We start from the raw sequence: 19628 nt of genomic DNA, 5'->3' as shown, positions 1-19628 counted from the left end.
ATCAAGACCCACCTGGAGTGGGTGGAGCCACTTCTCCCTCTATTCATAAATTAAGACCCACAATTGAGTGAGTCATAGCTCCGTGGAGATAACCTAATCAAGTTTCCAACCTTTAATACTGAATAGGGATTAGAAGAAATGTTTGCTCCCACAAGATTGATTAGGATTAACAGATGGCTTTTCTAGGGTACATAAATCCTTTCAAACCTGCACAGAATATATGTTGAAAATTAAATGATGACATAAATGTGGATATCTTTCTGAACTTTCTTTTCTATTCCCTTCATCTATTTGTTAATGCTTATACTCTCTTAATTATTATAGATTTATAATGAGCCTTTAAGTTAGATAATAAAAGTTTTCCATCTCAATTTTAAAACTTACTTTAGCGATTCTAAGCCAGTCATTCTCAAAGTATGATACAAGGAACCCCGGAGCTCCCCAAGACCTTTTTAACATGTATGGGAGGCCAAAAAAATTTTCATAGTAACACTGAAATTTCATTTTTGTTCTTCACTCTCTCCCTAGTGAGCAGACTATGAAAAATTCATTGATATAATTTTAGATTCCACATTGTAACTAGCCTTTAAGAAGCTATCACTTAAGTTTTTTCTCTCAGAGGAGGTAATGCACGGTTATCTTGAAAAGGCTATTGATACTGTATGTTTCAACTACATATTGGTATGAGGTTGTATTTTCTTCATATATTTGAATCAAAATATCATATGGTATTAGGCATTGTAGAAGTTTCCACAGTGTAAGTACAGAGGGCCAAGTACTGGGAATATAGAGATAAACATAGTGTGGTTCCTTCTCTCCAGGAACTCACAGAAACTGCTGCAGAGAATCAGGAAGACCTGGAAGCTGATTGAGGGTTTAGTGTAAGGGGAAGGAAGACATAAAAATGTCTCAGGTAATGAATCTTGTCATGGGTGAATGCCATGAAACTAGTGTTAAAAATGAGAAGGGACTGATTTATGAGTAGGTCATTGAAATCTTTGCAGTATTCATAGCAAATTTGAAGTTGTAGAGACTTATGCAGGTGGAAAGAGTCTACAGTTTGGAGAGAGATTTAAATAGGGGAGACATTTGCATGAATGTAATAATAATCCAAACTATTGCAATAAATGAGATCATCATCAGAGGATGATGGCAGAGAAAGAAAACTGAAATCTCAGGACATATCTGGTGCGGACAGCTACAGTTGGAAAAAGGAATCAGCAATACAGTTAAAAAAGCAGAGGACAGAAAAGTAGCTGGCTAATCAGATGCAATAGTGTTCTTAAATCACAGAAGGAATGAATTGAAAGGAAGATTAAGTCATCAGAGTGTGAAAAGCTATCCAGGAGGCCCGGTTAGGTATTGAGGTCATCACTGGTAACCTAGGGTATTTCAGTGTGGTGCTGACCCAGAAGCTAGAGGAATGTGAAGAGGACAGATAAAGACATTCAGTGGATATTTTTCTTTTCAAATGTCAGGGTTTGAATTGACCTAAGAGGTAAAAATGGTAGCTGAATGGAAGGGCCCATTCAAAGAAATGCATTTTTCAAGGTAGCGGAGAATTATTTGCGTTTGAAGACAGAGAAAGAAGCCAGAGAAGAGGGAGTTTTAGAAGATGCTGGAGAGAAAAGGAATAATTGTGGGCATAATTCAGAGAAGTGTAGGGCAGATTATGGAGAGATCAATGTAGTTGTTAATGATTTTCAAATGATATATTGAACGTATGTTCATCTGGGAGATCAGCTGTCTCAAGTCTTTTATTTTAGATTGGTGAGGAATATGAATGAATATATACCCAATTTACAAAAAGAAGATCTCTGAAAAGACTTCTTGAAGTAGGTACTTTGTATAAATGTTAAGGATTAAGGTATTGTGTGCTGGCATCATCAAGTTCGTTTAATGAAGTACAGTCCAGAGAACATGAGAAGGTTCATTTTGACCTAAAATATTTTTAAATAAAAAAGGAAATGAGATTATTTGAAAAGGGAGCAAGAGAAGAAAGGGGTATGGAGGTTTGTTTATCAGTAGTTAAGGAACACAGGGGCAAGTTTTGGTGGAAGATAGAAGAAATATACTGATATAAGGTAACATTTATTGAGTGTTATATCTAGGGCTTGTTAATTTTTGTGGCAACCTTGAGTAATCGATACCATTATAATCCCTCTTTTACGGTTGGGGAAATCAAGGTAGAATAAAATCATAAATTAATAAACAACAGGGTACCAATTTGAACCTAGAGCTTGTGTCCTTTTTTTTTTCCTTTTCTTCTTAAAACTTATTTTGAAACAAGCAGTGTGGACAACCAAAGCTATAGGCTGAGCCACCAGTCTTGGGTTTGTTCATATGAAACTTAACCCCACAAAGGATAGGTCAAGTCTACTTAAAATTTAGGCCTAAGAGTCACCCCCAAGAGAGCCTCTTTTGTTGCTCAGATGTGGCCTCTCTCTCCAGCCAACACAACAAGCAATCTCACCACCCTTCCCCCATCTACGTGGGACGTGACTCCCAGGGGTGTGGACCTTCCTGGCAATGTGGGACAGAAATCCTAGAATGAGCTGAGACTTAGCATCAAGGGATTGAGAAAACCTTCTCGACCAAAAGGGGGAAGAGTGAAATGAGACAAAGTGGCAATGGCTGAGAGATTCCAAACAGAGTTGAGAGGTTATCCTGGAGGTTATTCTTATGCATTAAGTAGATATCACCTTGTTATCCAAGATGTAATGGAGAGGCTGGAGGGAACTGGCTGAAAATGTAGAGCTGTGTTCCAGTAGCCATGTTTCTTGATGATGATTGAATAATGATATAGCTTTTACAATGTGACTGTGTGATTGTGAAAACTTTGTGTCTGATGCTCCTTTTGTCTACCTTGTCAACAAACGAGTAGAACATATGGAATAAAAATAAATAATAGGGGGAACAAATGCTAAAATAAATTTAGTTTGAAACGCTAGTGATCAATGAGAGCTAGGGGTAAGGAGTATGGTAGGTATAATCTTTTTTTTTCTTTTCTGTTTTTGTTTTATTTCTTTTTCTATTGTCTTTTTATTATTTTTTTTCTGAATTGATGCAAAGGTTCTAAGAAATGATGAATATGCAACTAAGTGATGATATTGTGAATTACTGATTATATATGTTAATGTTTTATTTGGTTAGTAAATTTTTTTAATTAACAAATAAATTAAAAAAACCCAGGAACTTATTTTGAAATAATTTCAGTCTTACAGGTAAGTTACAAAAATAATGCAAAAAGCCCTGTTAAAAGTCCAACATATTTCTTTTTAGAGTAACAAAATATTCTATAACTGTTTGTGGTGATGAGTGCACAACTCTGTGATTATAATATAACTAGTGATTTGTATGCATTGGATGTATTGTACAGTGTGTGAAAATATCTCAATAAACTGCTTAAAGAAAAAATCCAACATAACCCCAACCCAGATACCCAAATTTACCATTAGCATTTTGCCACATTTTTTATCATTCTTTTTAACCTATCTATCAGTCTTTTTGTCTATCAGTCTTCTAAACATTAGAGAGTAGGATGCATATGTGATGCTCTTCTCACATGTAACTCTTTTAAAAAAAATTTTTTTTATTAATTTAAAAGTTTTAAAAAAATGACAACAAAGAAACATGAACATCCTTAACATATGATCGTTCCATTCTACATATATAATCAGTAATTCACAATATCATCACATAGTTGCATATTCATCATTTCCTAGAACATTTGCATCAGTTCAGAAAAAGAAATAAAAGGACAGCAGAAAAAAATTCATACATACCATACCCCTTACCCCTCCCTTTCTTTTTTAAAATTTATTTATGATACATAACTACATACAAACAAAAATTTTTTTATCACATCATCATTCTGTTCTTGTTATATAATCAATAACTGATCACATAGTTGTATATTCATCGTCATGATCATTTCCTAGAACATTCTGCATCAATTCAGAAAAAGCAATAAAAAGAAGACAGGAAAAAATTCAAACATTCCATACCCCTTATCCCTCCCCTTCACCGATCACCAGCATTTCAATCTACTAAATTTATTTTAACATTTGTTCCCCCATTATTTATTTATTTATTTATTATTATTTTTTTTTAATTAATTAAAAAAATTACAGGAAAGAAACACAAACATTGTCAATATGTGATCATTCCATTTTACATATATAATCAGTAATTCGCAATATCATCACATAGTTGCATATTCATCATCATGATCATTTCTTAGAACATTTGCATTAATTCAGAAAAAGAAATAAAAAGACAACAGAAAAATAAAATGAAAACAGAAAAAAAAACCATACACACCATACCCCTTACTCCTCCCTTTCATTGTCACTAGCAGTTCAAACTAAATTTAACATTTGTTCCCCCATTATTTATTTTTATTCCATATGTTCTACTCGTCTGTTGACAAGGTAGATAAAAGGAGCATAAGACACAAGGTTTTCATAATCACACAGTCACATTGTAAAAGCTATATCATTTTTCAGTCATCATTAAGAAACATGGCTACTGGAACACAGCTCTACATTTTCAGACAGTTTCACACGTAACTCTTCATGAACATTTCCCAGAAACAAGGACACATACCTAATGTAACCACTTAAGTTCAGTTATAAAGTTTGAGAAGTTTAACAGTGATAGCATGCTGTCTATATTCCATTTTTTTCAGTTGTCCCAACAAAGTCATTTTAGCATTTTGTCTTCCGATTCTAATCCAGGATTATATATTATATTTAGTTGGCATTATCTCTTTAGTCTCCTTTTCTTTTTTAAATTGTGGTAACATATTTACAAATGAAATTTCCCAAGCATACGATTCGGTGGCATTGACCACTTTCACAATGTGCTATTGTCACACCCACCCATAACCAGAACTTTCCAGCACCCCAAACGGAAGCCCTGTACCCATCAGATTTTAAATCCGCATTCCCTTCCCCCAGGTCCTGATAACCTGTGCTCTATTTTCTGTCTCTGTGATATTTTTCTAGTTGTTTCATATATTTTCACATTTGTCAGAACCTCATTCTTTCTTACAGCTGAATAATATTCTATGGTATGGATATACCACATTTTGTTTATCCTTTAATCTGTTGATTGACACTTGGGTTGCTTCCATGTTTTTGTTGTCATTGTGAATAACAAAACATGGGTGTTCAAACATCTGTCTGAGTATATTCTTTTGGGGATATACCTAGAAGTGGGATTTCTGGGCCATATGGTAGTTTTATATTTAACTTTTTGAAGAACTGGCAAGCTTTCCTACAGCATCTGAACCGTTTTATAATATCTGAGGGTTCCTATTTCTCCACACCCTCACTAGCACTTATTTTCCATTTTTAAAAATAGTAACCATTCTTGTGGGTGAGATCTGTTTTCTCATTGTGGGTTTTGATTTGCATTTTGCTTGTGGTTAGTGATGTTGAGCATTTTCATATGCTTTTTGGCCATTTGTATATTTTCTTTGGAGAAATGTCTATTCAAAACCTTTGTCCATTTTAAAATTCAGTTATTTATCTTTTTTGTTGTTCAGCTGTAGTTCTTTATATATTCTGGGTATTAAACCCTTATTGGATATATGGTTTCCAAATATTTTCTCCCATTCAGTAGGTTGTCTTTTCACTTTTTTGAAAATGTTCTTTGATGCAGGAAAGTTTTTAATGCTGATGAAATCCATTTAATCTAGTTTTTCTTCTGTTGCTTATTCATTTGTGTGAAATCTAAGAATACACTGCCTAATACAAAGTCCAAAAGGCATTTCCCTATGTTTTCTTCTAGTGGTGTTATAATTTTAGCTCATATAGTTAGGCCATTGATCCATTTTGAGTTATTTTTTTCATATATGGTGGGAGGTAGTAATTCACTTTCATTCTTTTCCATTTAGATAGGATATCCAGTTTTCAAGCATCATTACTGTTGAGACCATTCTTTCCCCATTGAGTAAACTTGGCACCCTTGTAAAATACCAATAGATCATTGATATGGGGGTTTATTTCTAAACTCTCAATTCTATCCTATTGGTCTATATATCTGTCCTTCTGCCAGTACCACACTGTTTTAATTACTCTGCTTTGTAATAGGTTTTGAAATTGGGAAGTATGAATCCTCCAACTTGTTTCTTTTAAAAGATATTTTTGGATATTCAGGATCCTTTGCCTTTCCATATGCATTTGATGGTTAGTTTTTCCATTTCTGCAAAGGAGACTATTGGAATTTTGATTGGGGTTGCATTGAATCTGTAAAGAGCATTGGGTAGTTTTTATGTTTTAAAGATATTGAGTGTTCCAATACATGAACACATGAATATTGGATATATGGTTTCCAAATATTTAGGTCTTGTTTAATTTTCACTCATTTAGGTCTTCTTTCATTTCTTTCAGTAATGATTTGTAGTTTTCCATGTACAAGTCCCTTTCATCATTGGTTACAGTTATTCCTAGATATTTTATTCTTGTAAGTTGCTTCATAAGGGCCTATGTTCTTAATCATTGTAATTGTAATCAGTTTTCCCTAATAGACCATGGAATTCTTGAGGAGGAGGGGAAATAATGTCCTTTAAGGCTTTGTTTCATTGAATGATTAGCACATAGTAGGAAAAAAATTGTTTAATGAGTGGTCACTCATGTTCTACCTCCCCCAGCCATTCTGTTCCCTCTTCCCAGTACCAGTTCATATGTAGAACCATAACCTTTTCTTTGAATTTCCCTAGAACCACTTACACAGGGCATTTGTGTTCTAGGTTTTATCAAATCAATTTGCTGGTTCTAGAGAATATTTACCCATCAGCACCATATAGAACTTAAAATATAATATTAGCTCTCCGTGTTTTTTTTAAAAAGGCCTTTAGCTCAGGTTACCAGGAGTGGGATGTGGTAGGGAATGGTAAGTTAATGCTTAATTGGTACAGAATATCTGTTTAGAGTGATGGAAAAGTTGTAGTGATGGATGATAGTGATAGTAGGATAACATTGTGAATGTAATTAACAGCACTGAATTATATATTTGTATGTGGTTAAATGGGAAATTTTAGGTTGTATATTTGCTACTAGAATAAACATTTTAAAAAAGCCATACAGTTTGTTTATAATACAAGCAGTGAACCCTAAAATAAACTCTGGAATATAGTTAATAGCACATTTATAATAATATTCATTCATTTATTGTAACAAAAAGGCCACAGTAATGCATGGTGTTAATAATAGGGAAAACTGTGTGTGTGAGGGGGCTATATGGCAATGCTGTATTTTCTGCATGATTTTTCTGTAAACCTACAACCTCTCTAATTAAAAAACTATTTTAAGAATGTCTTTAGCTATCTTGTTAGAAAATTTTTTCTGATAACTTTTCTTCTTCCTTTGTTCCTTTTTCTGTGTATAATTTTCCTTTGCATTCTAACTGCCAAGCTTACTATATCCAAAATTCCCTTTGATTTCTTTGACAGAGCAGTTTCATTGCATTTTTGTGTAGGTGTCTTTTTTTCCCCATCCTATTCTAGCCACATCCAGGTGAGAGGGAAATTAGCTGCCTGATTTTGGGATCTTGTCTCTTTTCAATGATCACTCTCCCTCCGCCCCCCGAATGATCCCTCAGTGAATTCTTAGTGCACCTACATGTACCAGTCACTATTGCAGCCATAGGGATGCAAGATGCATAGGCTCTGCTCTCACTGAATTTACTTTCTAGCGGGAAATTCAGGTAATAGGTCAATAAATAAATAAGCAGGTATAAAATGTGAGATAACGATAAATGTTATAAAGAAACATAACTCAGAGATGGAGATTCAGAAGGGTGCTGCTTTAGGCAAGTTCTCTCTGAGAGTAATTGGGGCAGAAATTTAAATGAAGTGAGTAAGACATGCAAATAAGTGGAGAAAGATAGGGAATAGCAACTGCCTAATCACATCTTGGGTTCTCCAGAAAGCAGATCTTGCTTGAGATGGAGTTAGAAAGGGAGTGACATTTTTGAAAGGGCAAGGGAGGACATAGGATTGCACAGAGAGAGCCAGAAGGCTGCATGCTGGCTGGACAAAGTCTCTGCCACCCAATCGGGTGTTCAGAGCCAATACCCCAATGAGGGCTGCTGCAACTGTCCATCATTGGCAGAAGAAATAAATAGGCATTTCTACCCCCACTTTGCTATCAGTTGTTTGACCAAGGGCTCTCCTGAGAATAGCACCATCTCAGCAGGAAAGCTAAGGTAGACTCCGAAGAAGCCAACACCAGCAGGTTGTCAACTAACCACACTTGTTGAAGGTGGACCACACCTGAAGGAAGATCTGTATGGTACATTTCTTTTTCTGCCACAGGCCAACAGAAAGATACCCAGTTTGTTCAAGGAACTGCAAGAAGGCTTATGTAGCTGCAGAATAGTTAAAGAGATAGAGAATGATGGTAAATGACGTGGGAGAGGGAGCCACAGGCCAGAACAGGCAGGGTCTTGTGGGTTGTGGTAGGATGTTGGATGCCATCACAAATGTGTCAGGAAACCATTAGAAGATTTTGAGCAAGGGAGTGAAATTATTTGTTTTACATTTTACAAGGATCACTCTGGCTGTCTTAGTTTTCCAGATCTGTTATAACAAATACCACATAAGAGGGTGGCTTAAATCACAAGCATTTATTGTCTCACGGTTTTGAAAGCTAGAAGTCCAAAATCAAGATGTCGGCAAGGCCAGCCTTTTCTCCAACTTGGTAGCGTTCTGATGATGTCATCTGGCAGTCTCTCTTCCCTTGTATCTGCTCTTCTGGTTTTTGCTGACTTCTGGTTTCTTCTTTTAGCTTTCTCAGACTGACTGCATCAGTTACCTCCTTTATAAGGTGTTTAGTCATTAAGACTCTCCTGATTCAATGTGGCTACACCTTAACTAATAACATCTTCAAAAGGTCCTATTTGCAGGGTGGGCAACAGTGGCTTAGTGGCAGAGTTCTTGGCTACCATGCCGGAGACCTGGGTTCAATTCCTGGAGCCTTCCCATGCCAAAAAAATGTCCTATATACAAATGGGTTCACACCCACAGGAATGTGGGATAAGATTTGAACATGTCTTTAGTGGGGGTTGTGATTCATGAAATCAGTTGGAGGCCTTCCTTAAAGTGAGAACTGAATATTTCAGTAGTTAGAAAGAAAATTTCCTGTCTCTACTCTACCAGCCCAGTTCTGGGGAATTTGTCACCTGCATGGAGTTTCCAATTTGGGAATTCAGTTTCACCTTCAAGGTTTTCAATTTGTGGCTTGTCCTACAGAATTCGGATTGCCTGTTGTCATGGTTGTGTGAGCCAGTTTCTATAAGTCTGTTGGTTCTATTTCTCTGGAGAAGCCTAACTGCTCCTCAGGTTGTTCTTTGATTTAATTTGGTTTCCCAAGAAACCAGGTATGTGTTTCCAGTAAAATAATGCACCAGTCACATGGTCTCCACATATTTCCTATTGCTGTAACAGCAGTTTCTTGTTAGATAATAAATTGGCATAGTTCAAGGAGAGAATAAACTCCATATGGACTTCCAGTCTTTCTACCAGAGCCATGTGTCTGTGGACCCCATACCTAAGACTCATTACATCTCTTGTGGTCAGTCTCAGGACTCTGTGCATGTAAAGATAAGTGAATTCTGTAATTCTCATTTGAATCCACTGGTGATGGTCCTACATCGAATTTTTTAAAAAATGTATCAAACTGGTAGTTCATCATTTTTCTCCATATGGGCATAAACCTCAGCTTCTCCAGTCATCATGATCTAAATTTTGTAAGCCAAATGAGGAAAATTTGACTTTGTGATTTAATGCTGATGTTAAATGCACTTAGGGGATTATTGAAATAATTTTTAACCCATCTACTTATTTTTATACCTGATGGGTGAAGAGAAAACAGGAATACATATTTGATTATAAATTATTTAATTAATTTATTTTGTCCACTTTTCTCCCATCCTGAATGTAGAACAAGCATATGGAGAACTTTACTGTTACTTTCAGCATCCCACATCTTAGGATGTCACTGTTTAGTTCACTTTTTATTTTTCATTATATAAAATTTCTTCATTGTAGCTGTGGGCTTTATTATTTGGGAATAAACTGGTATTGGGATCTTTAATTTATACAGGCTGACTTTGGATCATATTCAAAGTTTAATGTGTTACATATAATACAGAAAACTTGCAAAGGAAATAATATAACTGGTAGAAAAAGAGATGACTTAAAGCAGAATATGAAGAACTCTGTCCTCTCCCCCTGAAAATTAATCAATAGTACAATTAAAAACACACAATATTTTCTGTGTTTTGCCAGATACCGACAACACAAAGCCATTGGAGAATGTAAAAATTCTGGATCTGACGAGGTTTGTATTGGTTTATCTATGTTTTGATAATTGAGTTATTCCCTTCTCTCAAAAGCAGTTATATATTATTTGGTTTATAAGAGGGTGCTTGTATATTTATAGACTCTTTGAAAAGGAAAAAAAGAAATGAAAAGTTCCTGTAATGTCATCTAAGATAATTGATATAATATTTATGCATTTTCTTACCAATCTTCATATTTATAAACATTTAAAAAACAAAAATTGAAACCACATTGAAATTATAGTTTTAACCCACATTTTAGACATAATGTTATATTTTGAGCATTTTCCTGTGCCATTCAAAATTCAATAAAAGCATAAGATATTTTGTTTTATAGATGTGATATAATTCCTTAAGCACCCCTCAATATTTCACTGTTATACATTTCATTTTATTGAACTTCCCATATATAAGTCTTTGCCTGGTTTCTGATTATTTCCTCAGGATAGAGTCCTAGAAGTAGTTTTAGTGGCTCAAAGGGGATATGTTTCTTTGAAGTTCTTTACATATGACCAGATGACTTTTTTAGAACAGTTTTACAATTTTAATTCTTACTACCGCAATGAGTTGATCTACGTTGATTTTTAAGAAAAAATTATGCTAATTTCTTCAAGATGGTAATTAACTTATTTATCATTGTTAATATTGTAGAGTATTGGCGGGACCTTTTGCTACTATGAATTTAGGAGATCTTGGGGCAGAAGTTATAAAAGTGGAAAGACCAGGTAAAGCTGTTGCCCCTTTAAAAACAGAAACAACCTAATAAATATTTTAAGTAATTTTTTAAATATTCCTGTTTAGTGTACTTGCAGATGGAGGCGGGAAGAATTAAGATGAAATAATTCTTTTCTCTATTCCTTATTTTCTTCTGAATCTATGGTAATCTTTTCACTCTTTAGAGGTGCCAAGGTCTAAAGGTTCAAGGCAAGCCCTATACATGTACCTGAAAACCTCTAGTAGAAGATTGGATGTGACATATAATGATAATAGCAACTGTGTTATATACCCCAGTAAAACCGTGTTCTTTAATCTCATCTTGTGGGGCCAGACCTGTTGTTGGGTGGGACTTTTGATTAGGTTGTTTCCATGGAGATGTGATCGTGCCCATTCAAGGTGGGTCTTAATGCATTTATGGGAGTCCTAAAAGAGAAGATTTTGGAGAGGACACAGACGTTTGGAGATGCAAAAGAAAAAGCCCCAGGAGATGCCAGAAGTTGAGGGAGCCATTTAAAACCAGAAGCCAGGAGAGAAGGACAGCAGATGTCACCATGTGCCTTCCCATGTGACAGAGAACCCTGGATGCAATTGGCCTTGCTTGAGTGAAGGTATCCCCTTGTTGATGCTTTAATTTGGGCATTTTCATGGCTTTTGAACTATACATTTATAACCTAATAAATCCCTTTCATAAAAGCAAATATATTTCTGGTATATTGCATTATGGCAGTGTTAGCAGACTGAAACAGCAACACCTGTAAATGGTGCCAGGCACAATCGTAAGTACTTTGCCTATGCTAATTCATTTAAACTTTATAGCAACCTCATGGGCTGATGTTATTATACCTAGTTTGTAAATGAGAAAACAGAGGCACAGAGAGGCAAAGTAATTTGTCCAATGTCACAGAGTTAATATGGAAAATCTAGGCACTTGGCTCTGATCCTGGCTCTCCTTTATCCCGTAAAAGCCTTCCCCTGAGATTGAAATTAGAGTGGGCCTGGCCACTCTCCCTCACTGTGGGTTGGAGGGAATGCAAGGAAAGTCAACAAGGAGATGATAAAGGGATGACAGAAGATAGGGCAAAAAGGAGAGAAGGAAAAGGAATGAATGTCCTCCAAAAAGGAACCTAAGTCATCCTTTCTATTTCTAATAAAAGAAACACTTCCCTATTTTATCATTTTAAATATTCTGAGAGGAAAACACTTAGATGAATTCTTTGTCTTTATGGTTTTCATCTGACATCTTTCCCCATTCTTTCTCCTTCCATTGTCTATCATAAATCTTAGTGTATACAATTCTCACTTTTATTTGGTACCTTCTTAGCAATTTGGCTTTCACTTCCTGCTTTTAATGATGAAGTTGCTCAGAAAATGTCATTATTGGTGCCTCCTTTGTCTAACAAGCACTTACAGGAAAGACTCCTTGTGCTCCATGTCCTCTACACCATCCTATAAACAGCTTGTTTTAGCAGGTTTCAGAAAGTAGTACTATTATTTATGCTTCAAAGCCAGATTCTTATGGGGCTAGAATAGAATTCCCAAATCAGTGAGAATGATTTAGCCCTAGATGGTGTGATTGTTTCTATAAGGCTCATAAGAGACTAATTTAAACTTATGTCAATTAATTTAATTTACCATAAGAGATAGCTCTGGAAGACTCAACTTTCTGCTAAATAGATCTTAAGTGGCCAAAGCAATTAGCAGAAGATTCCCTAGTAAGCATGGGAAATAATATTATATATTATTATATTTGTCTGCTACTGTATTTGTTGGGTTCTATGTGATGGAAGAGCCTGGTGAATTATATGCTTTCCTGAGATCGTGCTTCATTTATCTAGTCAATGCATTCCCGAGCACAGATGTTCATCTTCTTTCTTGGGTATGTTTTCATAAAACTTCTAATTTTCACATGGTTTTCCAACTTGAATACCACAGCACTTCCTGATTTCAACCTTTGGTTTTCTTGGGTCTTCTATTCCTAGACAGAGCATCCAGTCTAATTTCCCTTGCCATTTTTGTGTGTAACTGGGCTACTATGTGTATTTACATCAATTTTATAAATCATTATTCTCTGTTTACTTAGGCCTATTCTCTTTTGTCTGGGCCTTTATTATATCCCCATGCATATACTTGTTCCTATTTTAACTGATTGTTTTCTATCTTTCCTTAACCCTCTTGCCCAATCCGTTTCAATTGTTCATTTTTCATATTTAATGTTTTGAGTTTTCAAGATAGTTGTTCAATATGGATATGAGGAAATGTGTATAAGAAGTGACCCGACAATATTTTCAAATTTCAGTAGTGAAATAGTTCCTTTACTTGTCTTCTTCACCTCTTCAATAAAATTTGGGTGTAGTTTTCTGATTTAGAACTTAGATTATTCTTATCTGTGTAATCAAAGAGGAAGTCAAATAAATCTAAGTGCACCTCTATTTCCTTCTTTTTTGAGTTAGTTGGTCAATGGGTATAAACTAGTAGGGCCAGGCAGGTAACCCAAATGGGTGAAATGGACTGGCAGGGGGAGCATATGATGCCACTGCTATTCCAGGATTGTTCCCACTAAGGGCAGGGAAGTTTATCTTTTGCCCACTGCTGTGTCTCCCCGTATAGAACAATGTCTGTGACATAGAAGGTGCTCAATAAATATTCCCTGAGTGAATGAATTTGTTGTGTTGTAAGATCGTCTAAGAAAGGCAGTCTGAATTTTTATTTGAGATCTCCAGATTTTGAAATCATGGCAGGTAGAAAAACTTTCAAAACTGTGTCAATTTTAACTGATTCTGATTAAAATGATTCTGCAGCTGCTAGTTTGTGACTTTTGAGCTTGTGCTTCTAATCATTGTGCCATAAGCTCTGATCTTTCTGCCTCTAAAATCTTGTATTTTCCCGTAGCAGGAGGGGTAGGAGGGTTTCAGAGTTCTCCAATTTAGACTTCTGAATTATCTCCACCTGGGAGATGAATGTAACCATTGAAAAAAGACCATCAAATTTCAGTCTTATATTGGCATTGTCTCATTTTAAATTTTAATGTATCTGGCACTTCAAACAATTGGAAATGTCTGAAGTTTCTCCTGACTCTTAGAGGTCCTATTTAATGCTGAAGATCCGGATACACACACACATTTTCCATGAAGCCTCTGTTGGTTTACTGGTAGGTTGCATTTTGCAATTTTGTGGATTTCCCCCCCCTGAAATTTTCATCATGCCCCATTTGGTACTTCCCACTTATTGCTTTGTTTTGTTTAAGACTCCTCTTCATCTCTAGTTTTTTTTCTTTTTAAGTTGTTTATTCTTCTACCATATATAAAATCTAACATTTCCCCCTTTTAATCACATTCAGATATATATTTAAGTGCTGTTAATTGCATTCATAATATTGTGCTACCATCACCACCATCCATTTCCGAAATACTTCCATCACTCCAAGTAGGAGCTATGTGTGTGTGTGTGTGTGTGTGTGTATATATATATATATATCTATTTATTTATATATGTAATATTTTTATTGAGAAATATTCAAACACATACATTCTATACATTTGCACAATCAGTGGCTTACAATATCATCACATAGTGTTGTATTCATCACCATGATAATTTTTTAGAACATTTGTATCACTCCAGAAAAAGAAATAAAAAGAAAAAACTCATATATACAGCACACCTTACTCCTCCCTCTCATTGATCACTAGTATTTCGATCTACACAATTTATTTTACCCTTTGTTCCCCATATTATTTACTTATTTTTTATCCATACTTTTTTACTCATCTGTCCATAGCCTGGATATAAGGTGCATCTGACCCAAGGTTTTTTTTTTCTTTTCTTTAGTTTTATTTTTTAAATTTTTAAATATTTATATTGTAAAAACTTAACATATAAACATTCTTGACATGCAAACATTCCATACATGGTGTACAATCAATGGCTCACAATATCATCACATAGTTGTGTATTCATCACCATGATAATTTTTTTTGAACATTTGCATCACTCCAGAAAAAGAAATAAAAAAGAAAAAAAAAAAAACTCATACATACCATACCCCTTACCCCTCCCTGTCATTGACCACAAGTATTTCAATCTACTCAATTTATTTTAACCTTTGTTCCCCTATTATTTATTTTTTCCATATTTTTTACTCATCTGTCCATATTCTAGATAAAAGGAGCATCAGACACAAGGTTTTCACAATCACACAGTCACACTGTAAATGTTAGATCTTTAAGAATCTAGGCTACTGGAATACAACTGAACAGTTTCAGGTACTTCCCTCCAGGCACAGCAATACACATAAACTAAAAAGGGATATCTATAAAATGTATAAGAATGACCTCCAGGATAATCTCTTGACTCTGTTTGAAATCTCTCAGCTGCTGAAACTTGATTTTGTTTCATTTCTCTTTTCCCCCTTTTGGTCAAGAAGACTTTCTCAATCCCTTGTTGCTGCATCCCGGCTCATCCTGGGATTTCTGTTCTACATTGCCAGGGAGATTTACACACCTGGGAGTCATTTTTCACATAGGAGGGAGGACAGTTAGTTCACCTGTTGAACTGGCTTAGAGAGAGAGAGGCTACATCTGAGCAACAGAAGAAGTTCTCTGACCCTTAGCCTAATTTTAAGTATGCTTAGCCTATCCTTTACAGGAATAAGTTACATAGGGGCGAACTCCAAGATTGAGGGCTCAGCCTATTGATTTGGTTGTCTCCACTGCTTGCGAAGATATCAGAAATTCTCCAAATGCGAAGTTGAATATTTCCTCCTTTTTCCCCCCTGTGCCCCAAGAGGACTTTGCAAATACTTCTCTAGTCACTGCCCAAATTACTCTGGGATTTATCAGGCATCACACCAATCTGAATAAACCAAATCTCATGCCCTATACAAGATTCCATGTACTTATGATGTTCAACTCATAATCCAGGTAGTTTTTTTTTTTTTACATGGGCAGGCACTGGGAATCGAACCCGGGTCCTCTGGCATGGCAGGCGAGCATTCTTGCCTTCTCAGCCACCGTGGCCCACCCAGGTAGTTTTAATGCTTTTTTCCCCTTGTCCTGCCTTCTCTCTTCTGTGGGTATTTATATATTTATATATATGTGTTTTGGTTTGGTAAAGCTGCCATAATGCAAGATACCAGAAATGTGTTGGCTTTTAAATGGGGATTTATTAGCTTACAATTTTACAGTTCTAAGGCCGTGAAAATGTCCAAATTAAAACATCAGTAGGATAATGTGTCCTCTGAAGAAACGCAGCTGGCATCTGGGCCTCCTCTGTGATATAGGAAGGCACATGGCCGGTAGCTGCTGGTCCTTCTCTCTGGGTTTCATTGCTTTCAGGTTCTGGTTCCCATGGCTTCCTCTCTGAGTTTCTGTGGGTCCTCTCCTAGCTTTTCCAGGGACTTTCTCTGTCAGATTTTCTTAAATTTATCTCTTAGCTTTTCTGGGGGCTTCTCTGAGCTCTCTGGACTTTTTCTTTTATCCTCATTCCAACCCAACACAACCCTGAGATCAAAGAACACACCAGGCAGAATTTTACCCATGAGTTTTAACTTGGGCCTTACTAACAGGAGGAAAATCTTCCCAACGGTAGACACTTGGAACATGGAGATCAGCATTCCATGCCAAAAACCAAAAAAGGGAAGGGGTGTGCTGAGAGGGCAAGCTTATGAAGTTTATTGGGGTCCCGAGAGATTTGGTTGCAATGGGGTTTCAGCAGACTCATGTGAAATTTGGTTCCACAGAGTCTCGTGAGAGTTGGTTACCGACAGTGATGGTGGGGGGCAGTTTTATGTTCTTTGACCTTTCATGTCTGTTCCCGGCCATGTAGGCAGCTGTGTGCCTCTCAAAATGGAGGAGTGGGCAGAGCCCAGGTCCTGGGTCCTTACAATTCTCTCATGAAGGACTCCAGTAAAAGGATTAAGACCGCTATGAATGGGTCACTATGAATGTGGGACCTAACTAAAAAGTCCCACCTACAACAGGTCTGCACCCACAGGAATGGATTAAAAGAACATGGTCTTTTCTGGGTACATAACAGCTCCGACCACCACTATGTGAGTATTTCTATAGTAAGTGAATCTAGTCTTCAGATTCTCTTCTTTTTCAGAAATCTATGTCCATTTTCCTTAATTTTAGCTAGTAAAGTCTAGTGAGCTAATAGATTGATTATATTAGGTCATTAAATAATTAGCGTGTGTAACTTTAACCCACATTCACAAATTCTCATTTGTGGGCTAGTAATAAATTCTTTCACTGTAATTTCCTATATGGTCATCTGTTTTTCATATCAATATTTTATCAGAACTTATATTGTAAAATTCTTAAGTGATACTTTTTTGTGCCATTTAATTGTTGATTCATTGCTGTGTTCTACCCAAGTTGTTTGCTAGTTGCTTTTTGTACAGGAAAAATAGTTTTCTCTAACTCTGCAGTGTTGTCTTTGAATCAAACTGAATACATTTTGGAATCATTTGAAATAGACTCTCCAGAAAAAAATACTCACTTTGTGTTTTTATAGCTTTATACTTTTGATTGGAGATAAGATCTAAATCACTGAAATTTTATTCTGAACTATATTTTAAATAAAAAAATAAAATTTTATTCTAAGCTATATTTTAAATTATTTGCTATTCAGTAAATCATTTTGTCTTTTCTCATTTGTTGTTTCTTCAGAAATTTTTTATAAATGTTTTAAATCATTGTTCTCTACCTAGCCTCAGATGCCACTTTATCATAATGACTCTTTTGTCGTTACTCTGATTTAATTTATAATTAACAAACATCTTTTGCAAACTCATCATTTTCTCTATACATTTGATGCCAGCCAACTTGCTTGTCATAATCTGAGTAATTTTTCTCTCTTGTATTTGAGATTTATTAAATCTGAAGACTGTCAGTAGGATATTTCCTTCTGGATTTTGGTTTCCAAGGATGGAGCTGGGTGAAAGAGGTAGTGGTAGGGTTCATTGATCAACATGAACAGATAAAAAGCTTGGGCAGTCTGATCAGCTTGTATGGCCTCCTCTAGGCTACTGATTCGAAGGGTTGAACTACTTTTGTTCAGGTACCTGTGAATGGTATATGATAAGTGAGCCTGTTGGTTTGAAATATTTCATGGTAATTCAAAGATTAAAGATTAATAGCGCATGCTATCCTTTGCAGGAATTGGTGACGAAACACGAAGTTGGGGGCCACCTTTTGTAGGATCAGAAAGTACTTATTTTCTCAGTGTTAACCGAAATAAAAAAGTAAGATATCATCTTTTTTTCTGTGTAATTCTTTTGCAAAACAAAATGTTTGATATAATCATTGTTTCTTTCTTTTTCTTTTTATAGATATAATATTTCAACTAAGGTGTAGGTTTATCCAGAAACAATAGTCATCAAATAGAAACAATAGAGCTTTTTACTAAACTTTCTTCTCTACTAAGTACCTTAAAACATCTTATGAGAATTTATAATGGAAATAATAATTTTATTAAAGAGAGAAATCATTTGATTCTTTACATTGGTTATTCTTTTGGAGAATGCTAATTGACCAACACCCATTATCATCATTTTGAGAAATATTTACTATAATCCTTGCCATATCCTAGCATATCCTAATTGCAAATAAAGTCAGTAAAAATTATTTAAATATTTCTTCTTGAAGAAAATTAATATGCTTTAAGAAGACTCATATAAATTTTTTTGTTTATAGAAATGTCAGCAATAAAAAACCCTTTATGATAGTGTTTTAATATATTATTTTAAAATTTTTAGAGCATAGCTGTCAATATCAAGGATCCAAGGGGAGTGAAAATCATCAAAGAGGTACAGTATGGCCACTGGAACTCATCTTTTCACCTATGTTGTAATTAAGCTTTTGAACTTCAGGGAAAAAGTGTTTTAAAGCTTTATTTAATTGACAATCCATAATGTTGTTATAAAGGTCATTAAAGAATTTACCTTGCCTTTTATAGTGTATAATGTGGTTTTTAATTTCTTATATATTGGGTATAATGTCTCTTCCTGTTGTGTGAGTATATTAAATATAGGACTAGCTTTTCATATATGCCTTTTATCATGTTGCGAGTTTTTCTTCTATTCCTATTTTTCAAAGTATTTTTACCTGTCACATGCCTTTCCTGTATCAATCGAGATGATCAAATATACTTTTTCCCTTTGATTTATTAATGTGGTATGCATTAATTGTTTTTCCTGTATTGAAAACACTCCTTGCATACCTGGGACAAAACCCACTTGATCATGGTGTATAATTCTTTTTATTGTGGTTTTGTGTTCAATTTGCAAATATTTGTTGAGGATTTTTACATCTATATTCATTAGAGAAATTGATCTGTAATTTTCTTTTGGGATCTTTATCTGGCTTTGTTATTAGGGTGACGTTGGTTTCATAGAATGAATTAGGTAATATTCCTTCCCCCTCAATTTTTTTGATGAGTTTGAGCAGGATTGATGAAAATTCTTCTTGGAATCATTTGTAGGATTCATCTATGATGCCATCTGGTACTGGGCTTTTCTTTGTTGGGAGGTGTCTGATGATTGATTCAATCTCTTTACTTGT

The 19628-nt window shown here is 35.3% G+C and overlaps 1 protein-coding gene across 2 annotated transcripts in view; it reads left to right on the top strand.

Annotated features, from left to right (window-relative positions):
• The window catches only part of SUGCT (succinyl-CoA:glutarate-CoA transferase), an 878065-nt gene that overhangs the window by 89048 nt on the left and 769389 nt on the right, over positions 1-19628 (top strand). For both annotated transcript variants that reach the window (XM_077119443.1, XM_077119444.1), the window contains exons 2-5: positions 10298-10349; positions 11002-11075; positions 18225-18310; positions 18824-18874. In XM_077119443.1, the coding sequence (XP_076975558.1) occupies positions 10298-10349; positions 11002-11075; positions 18225-18310; positions 18824-18874 (263 nt within the window). The remainder of the gene's footprint in view (positions 1-10297; positions 10350-11001; positions 11076-18224; positions 18311-18823; positions 18875-19628) is intronic.

This window comes from Tamandua tetradactyla, chromosome 1 (genome assembly GCF_023851605.1).
Source record: "Tamandua tetradactyla isolate mTamTet1 chromosome 1, mTamTet1.pri, whole genome shotgun sequence".
Lineage (NCBI taxonomy): Eukaryota > Metazoa > Chordata > Mammalia > Pilosa > Myrmecophagidae > Tamandua > Tamandua tetradactyla.
Note: the sequence above shows the minus strand (reverse complement) of the source record. Positions and strands in the feature narration are given on the sequence as shown.